The sequence below is a fragment of the Cannabis sativa genome, chromosome 1 (assembly GCF_029168945.1).
Source record: "Cannabis sativa cultivar Pink pepper isolate KNU-18-1 chromosome 1, ASM2916894v1, whole genome shotgun sequence".
Lineage (NCBI taxonomy): Eukaryota > Viridiplantae > Streptophyta > Magnoliopsida > Rosales > Cannabaceae > Cannabis > Cannabis sativa.
Window position 1 is genome coordinate 3,833,932 of NC_083601.1, and position 15,176 is coordinate 3,849,107.

At 30.9% G+C, this 15,176-nt stretch overlaps 1 protein-coding gene and 1 long non-coding RNA gene across 3 annotated transcripts; both read right to left on the reverse strand.

The window, feature by feature from the left end:
* Positions 1 to 1,562: 1,562 nt before the first annotated feature.
* LOC133030237 (probable serine/threonine protein kinase IRE) lies at positions 1,563 to 9,444 on the reverse strand. The gene is made up of 18 exons (XM_061102772.1): positions 8,718 to 9,444; positions 8,510 to 8,577; positions 7,776 to 7,949; positions 6,319 to 7,650; positions 5,740 to 5,912; positions 5,360 to 5,609; positions 5,057 to 5,149; positions 4,830 to 4,970; positions 4,593 to 4,685; positions 4,145 to 4,346; positions 3,853 to 3,938; positions 3,249 to 3,337; positions 3,028 to 3,079; positions 2,893 to 2,949; positions 2,575 to 2,733; positions 2,174 to 2,254; positions 1,957 to 2,050; positions 1,563 to 1,861 (listed from the first exon to the last, which is right to left on the reverse strand). The coding sequence occupies exons 1-17, from the start codon at positions 9,208 to 9,210 to the stop codon at positions 1,961 to 1,963; spliced, it is 3,633 nt and encodes a 1,210-aa protein (XP_060958755.1). The 5' UTR covers positions 9,211 to 9,444; the 3' UTR covers positions 1,563 to 1,861; positions 1,957 to 1,960.
* A 1,926-nt stretch (positions 9,445 to 11,370) lies between these two features.
* Positions 11,371 to 13,404, reverse strand: LOC133030239 (uncharacterized). 2 transcript variants are annotated; one of them, XR_009684103.1, is made up of 5 exons: positions 13,192 to 13,404; positions 12,977 to 13,104; positions 11,887 to 12,748; positions 11,633 to 11,750; positions 11,371 to 11,547 (listed from the first exon to the last, which is right to left on the reverse strand). It is a non-coding gene; the product is annotated as an uncharacterized LOC133030239 (long non-coding RNA). The 2 variants fall into 2 exon arrangements; XR_009684104.1 differs by having other exon boundaries at positions 11,887 to 11,986; positions 13,192 to 13,403.
* Positions 13,405 to 15,176: the final 1,772 nt, after the last annotated feature.

Genomic DNA, 15,176 nt, shown 5'->3' on the forward strand with positions numbered 1-15,176 from the left:
TTTTTCATGATTATATTTTTTTAAAAAAAAATCACAAAAGTGACTACACATCACATCAAAACTTTTTCAATACAATAAAAACTTTTATAATTAGTTTTTTTTAAATATGTACATGTGACTGATTGACGTGACAACTAATTTTCCCATCAACTTTTATAATTAAAAAAAAATACATTTTAAAGTGACAAGAAAATACATCTTGAAGCCCAAAGTATAAAAGTTATAAACTACACAGTATAAATGTAAATTATACCGCCTAACAATATAAAAGTAAAAAAAATGAAAAAGTCGGTGTATGTAATTTTCCCTTTTCTTAATGGAGAATTGATTGCCCAGGTTGGAGGAGTGCCCTGACTTGAGTCACATCTTGTTCATTATGAAAAAAATTGCTTTGTCTTTATTGCAAGCAATTTTAATAGTCTAACGGATGCTACCAAGTGGCGTTGTTGTTTTAAGATTCAGCAATGCTACATGTCTTAAATAATGTGGTAATATATTTATTAAAAAATAATTCAAAAAGTAACACATAAGTTTATATAAAAACAAAAATTTATAGCATGACATAGCATTCATGATGAAATTTCAGGATAAATTTTCATGATGTATGACATGACATACTCCTTAAATTTTCACCGTTTATTTTTAAACTAGTCTACCAAATACCACATCAGATAAATGGCAGTTAATTCAGTTGCTCTGCCTCAGATCCCTTCAATCCAAAAGTCTATATAAGGGTGCCTAGACCAACTAGAGAGATAACATAACTCTAGACTCTCTTCCTCTCTCCCTCTCTCTAAATTCCAAGTTAAAATCTTCTAGCTTAAGAACCGATTGTAAATATTGGTGTCATGTCAAACACCATATACATTGTAATTCAAGACTTTGTAATTAAATTTTGAAGAGCAATAAAGATCTAAGCCATTAATGGTTGATTTTCCCTAAAGAGTAGGCTATGAACTTAACATGTTCATGAATCGAACCACATAAAACTATGTGTTCTACTTGTTCATTTTATTCTTTAAATTTCTTGCTGCATTATTGACTTCTGCTTGGTGTTAGTTTTGATTTGTTCTATGTTTGTTGTGTGCATATTCGAATCACAACAAGCATTATATCACTTTTTTAATACTCTATTGGATGCTCTTATATTATACATATATTTTTCAAAAAAAGAAAATGTGTTATTACACATCCTTTGAAAGAGTTTTTTTCTCTTTTTTTCTTCTTTCATGTGGAGTTACCCCACTATTACAATTTGACATGTTAGTGACCCCCACAATTAGACTCTAAATTTTAGTATTAGTCTCATATATTGTAAATCACTAAAAATATAAAGAATCACAAGAGTAATACCACAAATCTCACAATTTTTCTTAGGTAACAATTTCTCATTCACGGCATAACTATTTCGAATATATAAAATAATACAATGTTCAAAGACATCTCACCAATTATAAAGTGTCTTACTAAAATCATGCCTCAAATTGTCACTATAAAATTGTGTAAAACACTAATTTTTTCCGACAAATGATACTACATATTTTGAACAGGTCATAATAATAATACTGAAAATTATTTTCATTTCGCATCTACACGAGCATATTAATTAGACTTACAAAAAGTGTTGATGAAAAGTAAAACAAAAATCTATAAATGAAACTAGTAAAAGTAGTATATACATGAAAAAACCATGTGGTCAAAACAAAATACCACACCTGATGTTTTTCAGTGAAACCTATTTGTAGAACAGATATTCAAATTAAGACTATACACACTCCATCACCAACCCTTTGTTTCCCTTTGGGTCTGGAGGGACAATTTTTTGCCTCCAAATGTAAAAGTTTCCATTTAATTAAGAATCCTGTATGGCCGTAGATGATGACCCATTTTAGCAAAATAAATTAATAAATAATGAAGCAGGTAAAATAAATAATTAAAATCAAATAACTAACGAACCCTATTAAGGAATGTGTCGTTTAGAGTCATCTGAGGATTCGTTGAAGTTTTTCACAACAAGATCATAGTTGATAGAAGCTAGTTGTGACAAATTCTGAGAGCAATAATAAAATGTAGACTCAAACTTTAATGATGCAATCTCACACATAATCCAAAAGAAAAAAAAAAACCACATTTCTAATCTTGTCATCAAAATATTAATGTTTTCAGGTCGTACCTTGAATGAGAAATTGCTAAATGAGTAGTGTACGGCGAGGGCAGGAGCACTAAACTCTGTCAAACTACCACATTCATCTCCCTAATGATAGCAAAATAATGATAAGGAAGAAATACTGATTTCATGTTCTTATTCCCTAAAATGTTTACTTATTCGAGATAAATATTTTGGTAAGTCCAAAGTTGTATGAAAATCCAAACAAGAGAAAACAGGGGTTTTGGCACTTTGGTCTAGTTTTGATAATATATTTTTCAAAAGATGGTCTTCAATACTCTAACAACAAATAATTATCAAAATAAGGCTAAAGTGCAAAACAAATTCTAAAAAAATATATGTATTAAATATAGAGCAGTAACAAGAACAACAGATGTAGATGTAGTGGTGATAATAGTCATTATTACCTCTTCGCTTTGTATATTGCTATATGAGCCACTGCTGCAAGTGTCGGTCATATCATCAAAGTCACTGCCTCCATTAACATGGTCATCTTCAGGGCTCCAAATGTACCGGCTCATAAAATAACTTGTGTCATGTGCTTCCGTGGATGGTATGAACATGGCCTGTGCCCAACAAGGATTAAAAGTGTATGAAATTGTTCAAATTCATCTCGAAAACTTTAAATATTATTTGAAGGAGCAGGCATTGCTCAAAATGTGGGAATGAATTATTTATTTACACCAAACTAAATACTTCTTTATCCTTTCTATATTTGAAAGTACCTTTTGTCTCGCAAGTGTATCCCAATTAACATCCTTGAAGAATGGATGTCTCTTCACCTGCCACACATTTTTGAGGTTACTTCTGAGTAAACTGATGCTTCAAATAAAGCACGAAGTTCTCATTGTTGTACTTACCTCACTTGCTCCCGTTGTTCCTAGTCTTTGAACTGGATTTTCAGTTAGTAATCTGAAAATTGAGTGTACTCGAAATCAGTAAGGTAACATGTTTCATTGCTTGGTTTCAAATTTCTGATGACAATATTTATTTTTATGTATTAAGCTCTACAATAATAAGCCTTTCATAAGAGCATTTGTGTGACTTTAAATGTGCAGAATAGCTTTCAATGAATACATACTTGTCAATCAAATCATAAGCTTCGTAGCTCATTTCATCAGGTGTCTTCGGCCAGGGGATGTCCCTGTTTATGATATTGTCAAAAACACGCTGAAATGAAAAGGAAAATTGTTAATGTTGAATTCTTTATATGAGTCAGAAACATTAAAAAAGTCCTACTTAGAAAATTTGTAGCGAAATTCGTTCACACTATAAGGGTGTGCTAATTTTGTTATACTTCCTTGGAGTGATCAAAACTTGATTGCTCCATATATCTTCGTCAAAATACCATAAAGATTGCCACACTTCCACAAGACAAAGAAGATATCTAATGCGATATCGACACATGCTGGACTGTTATTAATTTGAACAAGTTAACTCCAATCAAAGATGTCAAGCTGCACAAACTCTCCCTGGTTAAGTATCATTGAGTTTATCTAATCGACTGGAGTGTTAAAAATCAAACCCTATTAACACTTCAACGCTTTGAGTTTTGGGAATAGTCCTTTTGATTCTAAATTTGGTCACCATGCGACCATAGTAAGCTCTATTAATATATCCATGAAGTAATAAAAACTTATAGATAATGAAATGTAGTTAAAAATAGTTCTCCTTGGATAACATACTTGAGGATGATCTGCGTTGAAGGGTGGGATGCCAACAAGCAACTCAAAAAGAATAACACCTACAGACCACCAATCTGCAGTTGCACCTGTACAACAATAATAAGAGAACCCGTTAATAATAAAACTAAAAATTTTCTTCTATACTTTCAACATAATCATAATCATTATTTATGTAACTTAATATCTAATCCAACATATTTTAATTTGTGGTTTTAGACACTCTAAGAGGCCTAATAGGGAGATTCATATTTATATATACAATAATACAAGTCATTTGATATCTATAACTAACCATGTCCCATGCCAAGAAGTATCTCTGGTGCCAAATAATCAGGGGTGCCAACTACCGAGTGCTTTTGACGCTCTTCTCTCTTAGATGTATGCTGTGCTTTTGTTTCTTCTTCTCCAAGAAAACCATTTTCACTTACTGATGAAGTAGTCAAGTCGTCTGTGCTGTTAATTAGACCAACCTTGGAGAGCCCGAAATCTGTTAACTGTAGAAATTAAACATCCCTCATAAGTAATCTCTTCGTGAAACAACATTGAAAAAGTTGGGGGAAAGAGATCATATATGAAAATAAGTTATACCACATTTTAGTACATGGTTCACTTGGTCTTCAACTATAATAAACAAGTACCAAAATATTTAAGCACCAAGCACATTACATAGCCAGAATATTTAAATTAGTGCTGCAATTATTATAACCAAATCAGTTCCAAATAGATGAAAATATATTAACCTTAATGTGACCATCTTGACCAATCAACAGATTATCTGGCTTCAAATCTCTGTGAACGACATTTAAAGAGTGAAGATATTCCAAAGCAAGAACCTAGAAAAAACAAATTAGAAGAAAGAAAAAAAAAATCTGGTTATTTCCAAGCAAAACACATGCTATGAACTAAAGGAAAAAAAAATAGTTTGAACATAAACAAGGAAGGTAACAAAATTGTCAAATATATTAGATAATTCTTACAACTTCTGCAATATACACACGAGCCATATCTTCATCTAAGCAGCTTAGATTTCTTAGCAAAGAGTAAAGATCTCCCCCATTTAAGTACTCCATAACCAAATAGAGATTTTCCCTGCATGTGAAGGAGTAGAAAAAGCGAACCTGTTCATCATAAGATTGCGTACAGATTAGATTCATAAGCATTACATTTTGAATGATACTCATTATACTTCGTAAGACTTGCTTACCACAAAAGGATTTCGAAGTGATATAAGAATGTTACGCTCTGCTAAAATACTTTCAACTGCATTTTTACGAATCATGTCAGCCTTCTTTAGCACCTGTACAATTATTCCAATTAATGATCAGTAATAGATGCCAATTTTGAATCTTCATATACCAGAAAGCCTAAAGATAACCAAATAGAAATCAAGGTAAAAATAATCATAATTTCAAATAGTTTTGAATATTCATAGATGATCTGTGTGATAATGAGAGCAGTATTGTATTGAACATTAATATTCGTGACAATTATTTTGTCATGATTCTACCTTTATAGCAAATAAGTCACCAGTAGCTCTTTTTCTAGCTAAGAAGACTCGTCCAAATGCTCCCCTGCTTATTGGCTTTATTATCTCAAAATCTTCTATAGATGTTCGGTCCTTGCAACATGCATTGATAGGGCTGGCACGAAGACTACGTACTGTATCTTCTTCTACTGAACTCTCATCATCGGCCATGCCATTTGATGAATCCACTTTTTCATCTTCTATTTGCCCACACAGACTTACATATTTTTCCCTGCATATTGAATTCATAAAACATAATTAGAGATAATTATGCTTATGAGATTAAACAAACAAGATATTAATGAGAACCAAAGGATGTTGTTGGCTTATGCATATGTATTATATAAAGCTATTTGACTCACTGCAGTAATTTCTCAATGCGTCTTCCAAAAGTCTCTATGACTAAAGCATCCATCTTCCTATCCTGGATGACGTACTTTAGGTATTCTAGCCGTTCAAGCATATATTGCAATGCACTATACTCGCAGTTGTTTATATTTGCAACAGAACGAGCAATGTCCAGTAGCTTAAAAATCTGTCATTGCATAATTTAGCTAAGCAAATTAAAAGAAAAACTCTCAAACAGTTGCAACATCAGTAGCTACATATTAAAACATTGAAATAATTGGCAAAATGATCTCATTTTGTACTTTGTCTTAGTTTATATCATTCTTTGCAAAATGGTAGTTGTCTAAACTTTTCGACCATTATACAAGTTGTCTGCTAGTACATATTATTGGCAGATCTAGATCATAATATGTTCAGAGGAATATCTTCTCAATCCCAAACACCACAAAGCCAATATTGATGCATTTGGCACAAATGAATCTTCTGGTTGTCATAAAATAAAATAGTAAAAAGACATACAAGACCATTACAAAAACAATAATCATGGTACCAAACTTCACAATACTAAACAATGTGGGAGAATGACAGCAAACCTGTTGAGTGCTCTCAAGTTCTGACATTATTTTCCTTCCATTCAACAGTAACTCAACTTGGCTGGTTCGCGGTGTTAATAAGGGTGACCGTGGAGTTAAGCTTCCTGCAGATGATGATTTTGTAGTAGCAGGATCAGATGTCAGCCCAGAACGCATTTCACATGATATCTCAGGCAAAACACTCAGATCATCTAAGACAAAAGCACTGTCAGCATCAGGAACGCTATCAATCGTGTCTGCTGAGCATCTACGAGACAAGGTGTTCTTCATAGGGGAAGACAACTCCTCCATCTCTTCATGTGTACTTGAGGTTGATACTCTATGACCCTCAAAACTTTCTCCTGGAGCATCACCACTTTTTGGTGTGCTTTTGGGTGTGCATGAAGATTCTATTATTTTCTCAAGAGTTTCAGCCACCCTCTCAAGACGTTCATTCACAGTCAAGCCTTTGAGATCACACCTATCAGCAATCGTGCATATTTTAGAGTGTTCCTCTACATGAGCAGTTGGTATTTCAACCTCACAAATTCGACAAATCATCAAGTTATCATCACTAACATGCTGGTGATTATCACCAAAGAATCCCCAGCTTAGTCTTTGAACACCAGTACGTACTGCTTGTGAATGGTCAGGATGACATGATGATGAAGAATCCAAAGAAGCAACATGGTATTCAGCCCTGGTTTTACTATCATCTTTGGGATGCAGAGGATCTAATTTTTCCTCTGAGGCTGTATCAGAAGCACTTGTTTCTTTACGCTTTTTATCCCAAGCAGATGGAAGTTTCCTCCAAGATGACATCCTATAAGTACGTGATATAACACTTTTGGTTATTACACCATCTGGGCAATCACCTCTGTTCCCTTTTTCATGAGCACGTGACTTTTTCGTATGCTTCTCACTAGAAACATCCTGCGGTATAGAATCAATCAATTGCTCTGGATAAACTCCAAGATCACTGAGCTGGTGAAGACCCATAATTCTATCTTCCTCAAAACCACTCTCTTTTTGGAATTGTACAAGCCTTGTGCAACGAGTGAGGATGAACAAAAGGCGGGTGTAAGCTTGTTTAAGTATTCCCACAGGTAATTCTTGACGCCGATCGTCCAAGTTCTGAACAATGCTTTCACATTGTTCCCAAAATTCATCTGATGACATCCTCGCACATGTTCGGGTATCAACTAATAAATCCTCCAAAGGCTCTCTCATTTCAGGTGGAACTTCAGATGGCTTCTCAAGTATATTTACCACCTCACCCGCAAATGCACTTAAATCAAAGTTAACCTCTTCCTTCAATTTAACAAATTTTGACTTGATTGCGATCATTATTTCCTGTAACATTGAATTTATCAAAACCATAATTTGTAAAGAATAAAAAAACAATGATGGGTATGCAAATCTGATGATATGATGATAATGAAAAAGAAACACACACACACACATATAGATATACATACCTCCATGTGTCCAAAAGCACGAGGCTTCCAAGGGAAGGGTCGAACTCCTTTAGAGTTAAGTTCATGAGAGAAACTCTTAATGTCAGGTGCTCGCTTCTTGCGACCGCTTGTAACACGCAGTATTGCCTGGAAACGAGGTGACTGAATTTCTTTGGAAGAAGCTGCATAATTACCCTTCAAAGCACATTGAAAACCATATTATCATCAAGCTTATGAGATACCAACATCTTCTCTAACAAACCAATCATATTTCAGAAAAAAGGGATGTTTAGTTGTAATGATATTTTCTTTTTTACTTTTTCAAATGCTAAATATCAAAATCACTTAAATTGTTAAGTTGGAAAAGAAATATTCGGGCCATAAATTATTAATTTAATGCTTAATTATACAAGTAAATTGTTGGTTGCCTAATATCAAATTATTAAGTCTTGGGAGTTGAGAGGAATCCATTGGTTCTGCCTCAGCAATTCTCAAATGATTATCATTCTTAGATAAATATTAATATCAAATGCATTATCAAAAGGAATAAAAAAAAAAAGAGAAATAATCAATCTCAAATTTAAAACAGTAAAAAGTAAATTAAAAAAATTGCAGCAGTAAAAATTTGAAAAACAAATAAAACAGAGTTTCATGAAAATTAAATATATATTTACCTTCATTCATACTTTATTGGTAGTAAAAATTAAAAACAAATCATTCTTCTAAAAAATCGTGAAATGTAATATTATATATACCTCCAACGCTGGATTGAGTGGTGATGGATTTTTCAAAGACTTTGATTGACTCCAACAAACCTTTTTCCCTACAAAACAAATCAATAAGAGCTTCTCATTTTCAAGAACGTAGAATTTGATGATTATGTGATTAAAATTTACCGATCAAATCAATAAAACAGAATTCAAATCGTATGAATAAGATTTAAAAAGACATGTATCTATGTACCTTGTTCTTTATTTTCTGTAGTAAATTTGGGAAGTGGCTCGGCCGAGCTATTAGCCTTATTAGAATCATCAACCGCATGATTATTTTTATTATTATTATTATTATTATTATTTGAAGTGTCGTGATCATCAGCCGACGATGAAAACCGAAGAGGAGATGGAATGGAACGAGTTCGAATGCGATTGAGCTGGAACGATGGTGTGACGATAGAAGGATCATTGGATTCGTTATTAGCTTTGTCATGAACATCCTCATCCTCATCTTCATCTACGTCTTCTTCCTCCTCCTCTTCTTCTTCTGTGTCCTCATCTTCTTCTTCTTCGTCGTCGCTTTCCTCTGTTTCACTTCTTGGATTTCCACGAAATGCGAAGGGAGGGATTTTGAAGAGCTTGGCTCTGGAGGAAGATGAGCCAGTCGGCGTCGGTGGATGCGACGGCGTTTTCGCCGGGTCTCCGACGTCGGGTGGTTTCTCGGATGATGGAGGGTTGGACATGTGAGAGTGGGTTCGGGTGGGGATTCAGACTCTTCATGGCATTGTCGGGGAATGTAAGAGAGAAAGAAGTTATATTTTCACGAGAAATGGGGAGGTTTGGAAGGAGACAAGAAGACCACGCGTGTTGTTAGTATGGTTGAGATTTCATTCACCATTTCTAATTTCTCACACCACCATTTTTCTTTTTCTATATTTTTTTTCTAATTAATTTGCTAAAACGTGCTAACCATGTATGTAATGTAAGAAGATATGTATGTAATGTAAGAAGAATGGAAAACAATATAAATATATATATATATATATACTAGAAGATATATATAGGTATATCTAGTTTTATGTTAGGTGATACTTTTTACTTTATTTAAAAAAGATACAATAAATAATTAAAGAAAAAGATTATTAATTATAATTTAAAATTATTTTTAACATATATTCTATTAATATAAATAGTGGTGTTGTAAATTAAAAATAAATACTGAATGTAATATATTAGTGATTTTGATTTAATGAATTTGTAAAACACTTGAAAAAAGCTTAATAATCTAACTACAAATCATTCTTAAATTAATTCAAAAATAAAACAAAAATTAATGGTCAAATAATAAAGCAAACACAACTTAAAATTGTGTAAAATAAAAAAAATTAAAAAATAATTACTAAATTTTTGATAATTAAAAATAGGCTAATTAGCAATTTTTCCCCCCGAACTTTGACATATAAAAAATCATGCCCCCTGAACTTTTTTGGCCGTTAAAAATTCCCACTGAACTATTGAGATTGTTAAATTTAAGGACTTTTGTCTAATTTCATTCAATTTTACTGTTTCAAGTACTAAACCATGCTCCCCAGATTTTGATATCTACCAAATCATACCCCTCAAACTTTTATTTGTATTAAATCATGCCCCCTAAACTTTCATCCATGTTAGAATTTTTTTACTAAAATTAGATAAAAATCCTTAAATTTAACAATCTTAATAGTTCAGGGGGAATTTTTAACGGCCAAAAAAGTTCAGGGGCATGATTTAGAACATGTCAAAGTTCGGGGGGAAAAATTGTTAATTAGCCTTAAAAATAACATCTGTCTAATAACTATAGAAAAAAAAATAAGGATACTCTTAATGGTTGGGTTTTAATCTTATTTTACTTCGGCAGAGACAATAGTGTAATGTTTATATTTTTCACTTTTCATCTATCGGTCCATATATAATTGAATTATCTATTTTTTTCATAAATAATTCGTACATGGAACAAATTTAAAGTTTAAATGTAGCAAATTAAATATGACTATAATCATACTAATTGACCAAAATAGAGTAGTACTAATTTATTTTGTACACACTAACGGCTAAGTTAAAGCCAAAATGAATAATACTTTGAATAGAGTAAGCAATGGACAACCTAGAACATATTTTGGAATTTTGATATTTTCAGCTATTTTCTTATCATATTTTGAAAGAGGTAAATTCATTGTGCATCAATTTAATTTTGTTAATTTAAAAAATGGGAACAAAAAATATTGCCAGAATCATAGAACATATTCAGCTCTTTTTCTTAATACTTGTTAAATTAACAAGCCTTGGTGCATTCGCGAATCGATATTGATTTAAGAATATAAATGCACCTAAGATTAACTTTGGTGCAATCCAGAAATATTTAGTTTTATAATTAGTTTTATGCGTGTTTTACTGTGGATATAGGATGTCAATTTCCCTTTTCTGAAGTCCCCAACCTAATATAGAGGGGATCAATTGGAATGATTGTTAGGTAATAATGTATAAAGCTGATTTTGGTTCAATTAGAAAATCGATACATTAAGATTCAATAACCAAAATAATAATTTTGCTTCAAAAAATAACCAAAATAATATCCATGAGCACCATGTTGTTGTACCATTAAAGACTCAGACATTTGTATCAAGTATCAATTGATTCTGCACAACAAATTGAATAGAACGTTCATATATAAAACCAACCTATTTTCTCTCGATAGGAAAAAAAAACAACAAAACAACCCTAAATGATTAAGTTAGTTGAGTTAGTATTTTTTATAAACTCAGAATGTTACAAATTTAGATTTTAATCCTTAATCTTACTTTACTTCTAAAAGAAAATGAAGGGAGTATATTGTATGGTCATTGAGATCTGTAAGACCCATCAAAAGCATAGGAACAAGAGAATATATTTCTGAATTTTTTATTACACGCCCCACCTAAACATAGTATATGAATTACAATTGCTATAGAACAAAGAACTACTATATGAATTAGAAAAAAAAAAAATTGTTGAAGTGTTATTTGCCTAGCTAGCTGGACTTTTGGATGGGTATTTGTCTAAACCTGCATTCATAAAACAAAATTAAATTCAAACATAAAATATTTTACCAAAAAATTAAATAAAAAATTCAGAAGCACGGGGAAAGACCTGAGACATCTTGGAAAATCTTAGGGAGACACTGGGAAATTTTCTATGAGCATTGTACCTCATTGCACCAAGTAATAATCACTACTTTGATTTGTTCACCAAGCTTTATCTTCAAGACCTTGCCAAATTCGTTAAACTAATATTTCATATAAAGAATTAACTTATAATTGGAAAAAAAAAACAAAAAAAGCAATCATAATGAGTAAAAAAAATGCTCCAATATATATTTATATATATAAGTAAAAGTTAAATACCTTTAAGAGACATGGAAGAACCAACTTCACACCCTGAGCAGTGAGCACTGAGTTGCAACATTATTGCACGGCAGCGCACATTCAGCAGCATCACAATAACCTGATCCGAGAAGAAACCACAAGTAACAGTAATAGTTGAATCACATAAAAAAACATATAAAGAATAAAAGTTAACATTTATAAGTATATCATGAAATATGAAGGCATGTAGCCACTCAATTGCAAGTGTTGCACAAAGATACTCAAATCCAAACAAGGTTCCTTCAAAACATTTATAAGCTAAAAGAAAATGTTAATTGGTGTTAGAATATAATAAATCAAAATGGTAACTTAATTATTACAAAAATGGTAAATAAAATATAGGGGCAAAAATCAAAATTACAAGCAACTTCCCATCACTTTTTTTCTTTCCTCATCGTAGAAAAATTGCTAAAACTACTATAATGAGATAATTATATTTAGTAGACGAAAGTTGCTCCACAATGCTCCACCACTCCATTTGAGCAACTATTTTTCCACTCAATGTTACAATTGTTTTTTTGTTCTTGCACTCACAGTCACATTTGATGATGATGCACTCATCGATTATCTCACTATCGTTGTCGCTATCGAAAGCCACCAACTCCGTCGCAGTAAAATGATCGCAAGACATTGTTGTGCCCCTTACAGTTCTATTGGGCCTCTGCGCAAGCCATGCAACCTGTAGGATTGATAGAGACCAAGGGAGCGGCAGATGCAGAATGCGAATCGTAATACTTCAAATTAAGTTTAAATCGAATTCGGTTTCTAAAAAAAAAAAATTGAAATATTTTTAATAGATGTGTTAAGAAGTCCCTGATTTCATTTTAATGGCGATACAAACCTGCAAAGAATACCAACTCCATAATATATTTCTTGGCATTAAATCAAATTCTAATGTTGAATTATTTTCACAAAAAACTTATTTCTTTCTTTATTTTATTTTTCTATTAGAAAAATCAAATCGTAAAACATGATGTTGAGTCTCTTCCAACTAATGGGAGGGAGAAAAAGAAAAAAAATCAAAACCTTTTTTTATGCTAGATCCCTACCATAGATCTATTTTTCCTACCTCGATATCTCTGGAATCCTTCAACATAAAACTGTTCATTCAGGGATTGTAATTGCAATTGGCTTGTCCATCGTCTCTTCACATATTTGATGAAAATTTTACATCATCAGTATTTCGAAGCCATGAAACTGTAAATTTAGAAGAATAAAATTAAGAAAAATTAAGAGATAAAAAGAGAATGAATAAGAAAAGAAGATGAATAGAGAGATGGCAACATCAGCATAAAGGGTTCTGGCTGTAGGAAACTTCGGTAGTCTTGCGAGCGTGCTCGAAGAAGAGAAGACCATCGTAGTCGCTCTGGCTATGGGTTCTTTCGCTGTACGGAAGCTTCGACAGGCTGGTAAAGGTTGTGTTGGAGGCTAGGGTTTAATTTGTTAGATTGGTAGGATTATTTAGCTAAAATTAATCAATTATAATTAATGTTTTCTGATCAGAATAACGTTAAATATAGTCACATTTTATATAAAAAAAAATATTTTAAAAAAAAGTCACCTATAAATTAGTCTTACGATATGGTTTTGTTTATATATATATATATATATATATATATACTAGGTGATTGTTACGTGCCAAGCCACGTAGTGTTAGTTTTATTTAATATTTTAGTTTTTTATTTTAATTAATAATTAAAATAATATAATTATTTGAACGATTTGTTTTATAAAAATAAAATATGTGTCAGTATATTTAGTAAGTAAAACATAGTTGTGTTATAATAATATATGTTATTAATAGTAAAATGTACATTAATCTTCTAATTGAAAAAAGTTCTATTATCTCATTTCATATCTAATAATAGCTACACAACTATATATTTATAGACTTTCACATTCTTTGCAAATTACTAATAAGTACCAATAATATTTTCATATTCTAATATTTTTCAACCTTCTCCTCTTGGTGGTAAAATTAAAAATAAAACTAAAAATAAGCACAAACATATAAGGTAAATACTAATTACAGCCCATTTCATCTTTTTTTATTATTATTTTTTTAAGCCCAAGCCCAAAAATTATATTATCTTTTATATTATCTTTAATATTTTCTCAAGATAGGTTTGTTAGAGAGATATGTGGTTAAGATGATTTTTTTAATTTAAAAAGAGATTATTAATATTTAAAAGATTGTTTATTTAAAAGATTGTTTAATTTTTTGGGTTTAATTATTGGGTTTATTTTTTAACGGGAGATCAAACCTAATCGTTAAATTTAACAGAATATTCTTTTATTTTTAAGTATATTCTGTTAAACCAAGAATGTTAAACCAATAAACCAAGAATGTTAAACCCGTTAGATAGGCACTTTTAATATATAAAGATATTATTTATTTTTTTTAGGGAGTCAATGGCAGAGTTAAAATGAGTCATCCGTTTGTTAGAGAGATATGTGGGTAAGATTTTTTTAATTTAAAAAAAGATTATTAATATTTAAAAGATTTTTTAATTTTTTGGGTTTAATTATTGGGTTTATTTGTTAACGGGAGATCAAACCTATTAACATCGTTAAATTTAACAGAATATTCTTTTAAAAATAAGTATATTCTGTTAAACCAATAATTGTCGTTAGATAGACACTTTTACTGCGACGTGCCAAGCCACGTAGTGTTAGTTTTATTTAATATTTTAGTTTTTTATTTTAATTAATAATTAAAATAGTATAATTATTTGAATGATTTGTTTTATAAAAATAAAATATGTGTCAGTATATTTAGTAAGTAAAACATAGTTGTGTTATAATAATGTATGTTATTAATAGTAAAATGTACATTAATCTTCTAATTGAAAAAAGTTATATTATCTCATTTCATATCTAATACTACACAACTATATATTTATAGACTTTCACATTCTTTGCAAATTACTAATAAGCACCAATAATATTTTCATATTCTAATATTTTTAAAATAAGCACAAACATATAAGGTAAATATTAATTACAGCCCATTTCATCTTCTTTTTATTTTTTTAAGCCATTTTATCTTTTCTAGGTAATTACAAAGGGGCAACCCATATACTGTCTCACATTTATATTATCTTTTCTAGACATTTTATATATTTTTTTCTTTTTTAAAAAATAAATAAAAAAAATTATTAATATTCTTTTTTAAAATAGGTTTGTTAGAGAAATATGTGGCTAAGATGATTTTTTTAATTTAAAAAAAATGGATTATTAATATTTAAAAGATTGTTTGATTTTTTGGG

What these genes read in the sequence shown, in the direction of transcription:
- LOC133030237 (XM_061102772.1), bottom strand. Translation starts at nt 9,210, where the DNA reads ATGTCCAACCCTCCATCATCCGAGAAACCACCCGACGTCGGAGACCCG. An exon ending in GTGACTTATTTGCTATAAAG is followed by an intron (nt 5,150 to 5,359) that starts GTAGAATCATGA and finishes ATAATTGTACAG; the next exon opens with GTGCTAAAGAAGGCTGACAT. An exon ending in GCTTATGATTTGATTGACAA is followed by an intron (nt 3,080 to 3,248) that starts GTATGTATTCAT and finishes CTCAATTTTCAG; the next exon opens with ATTACTAACTGAAAATCCAG.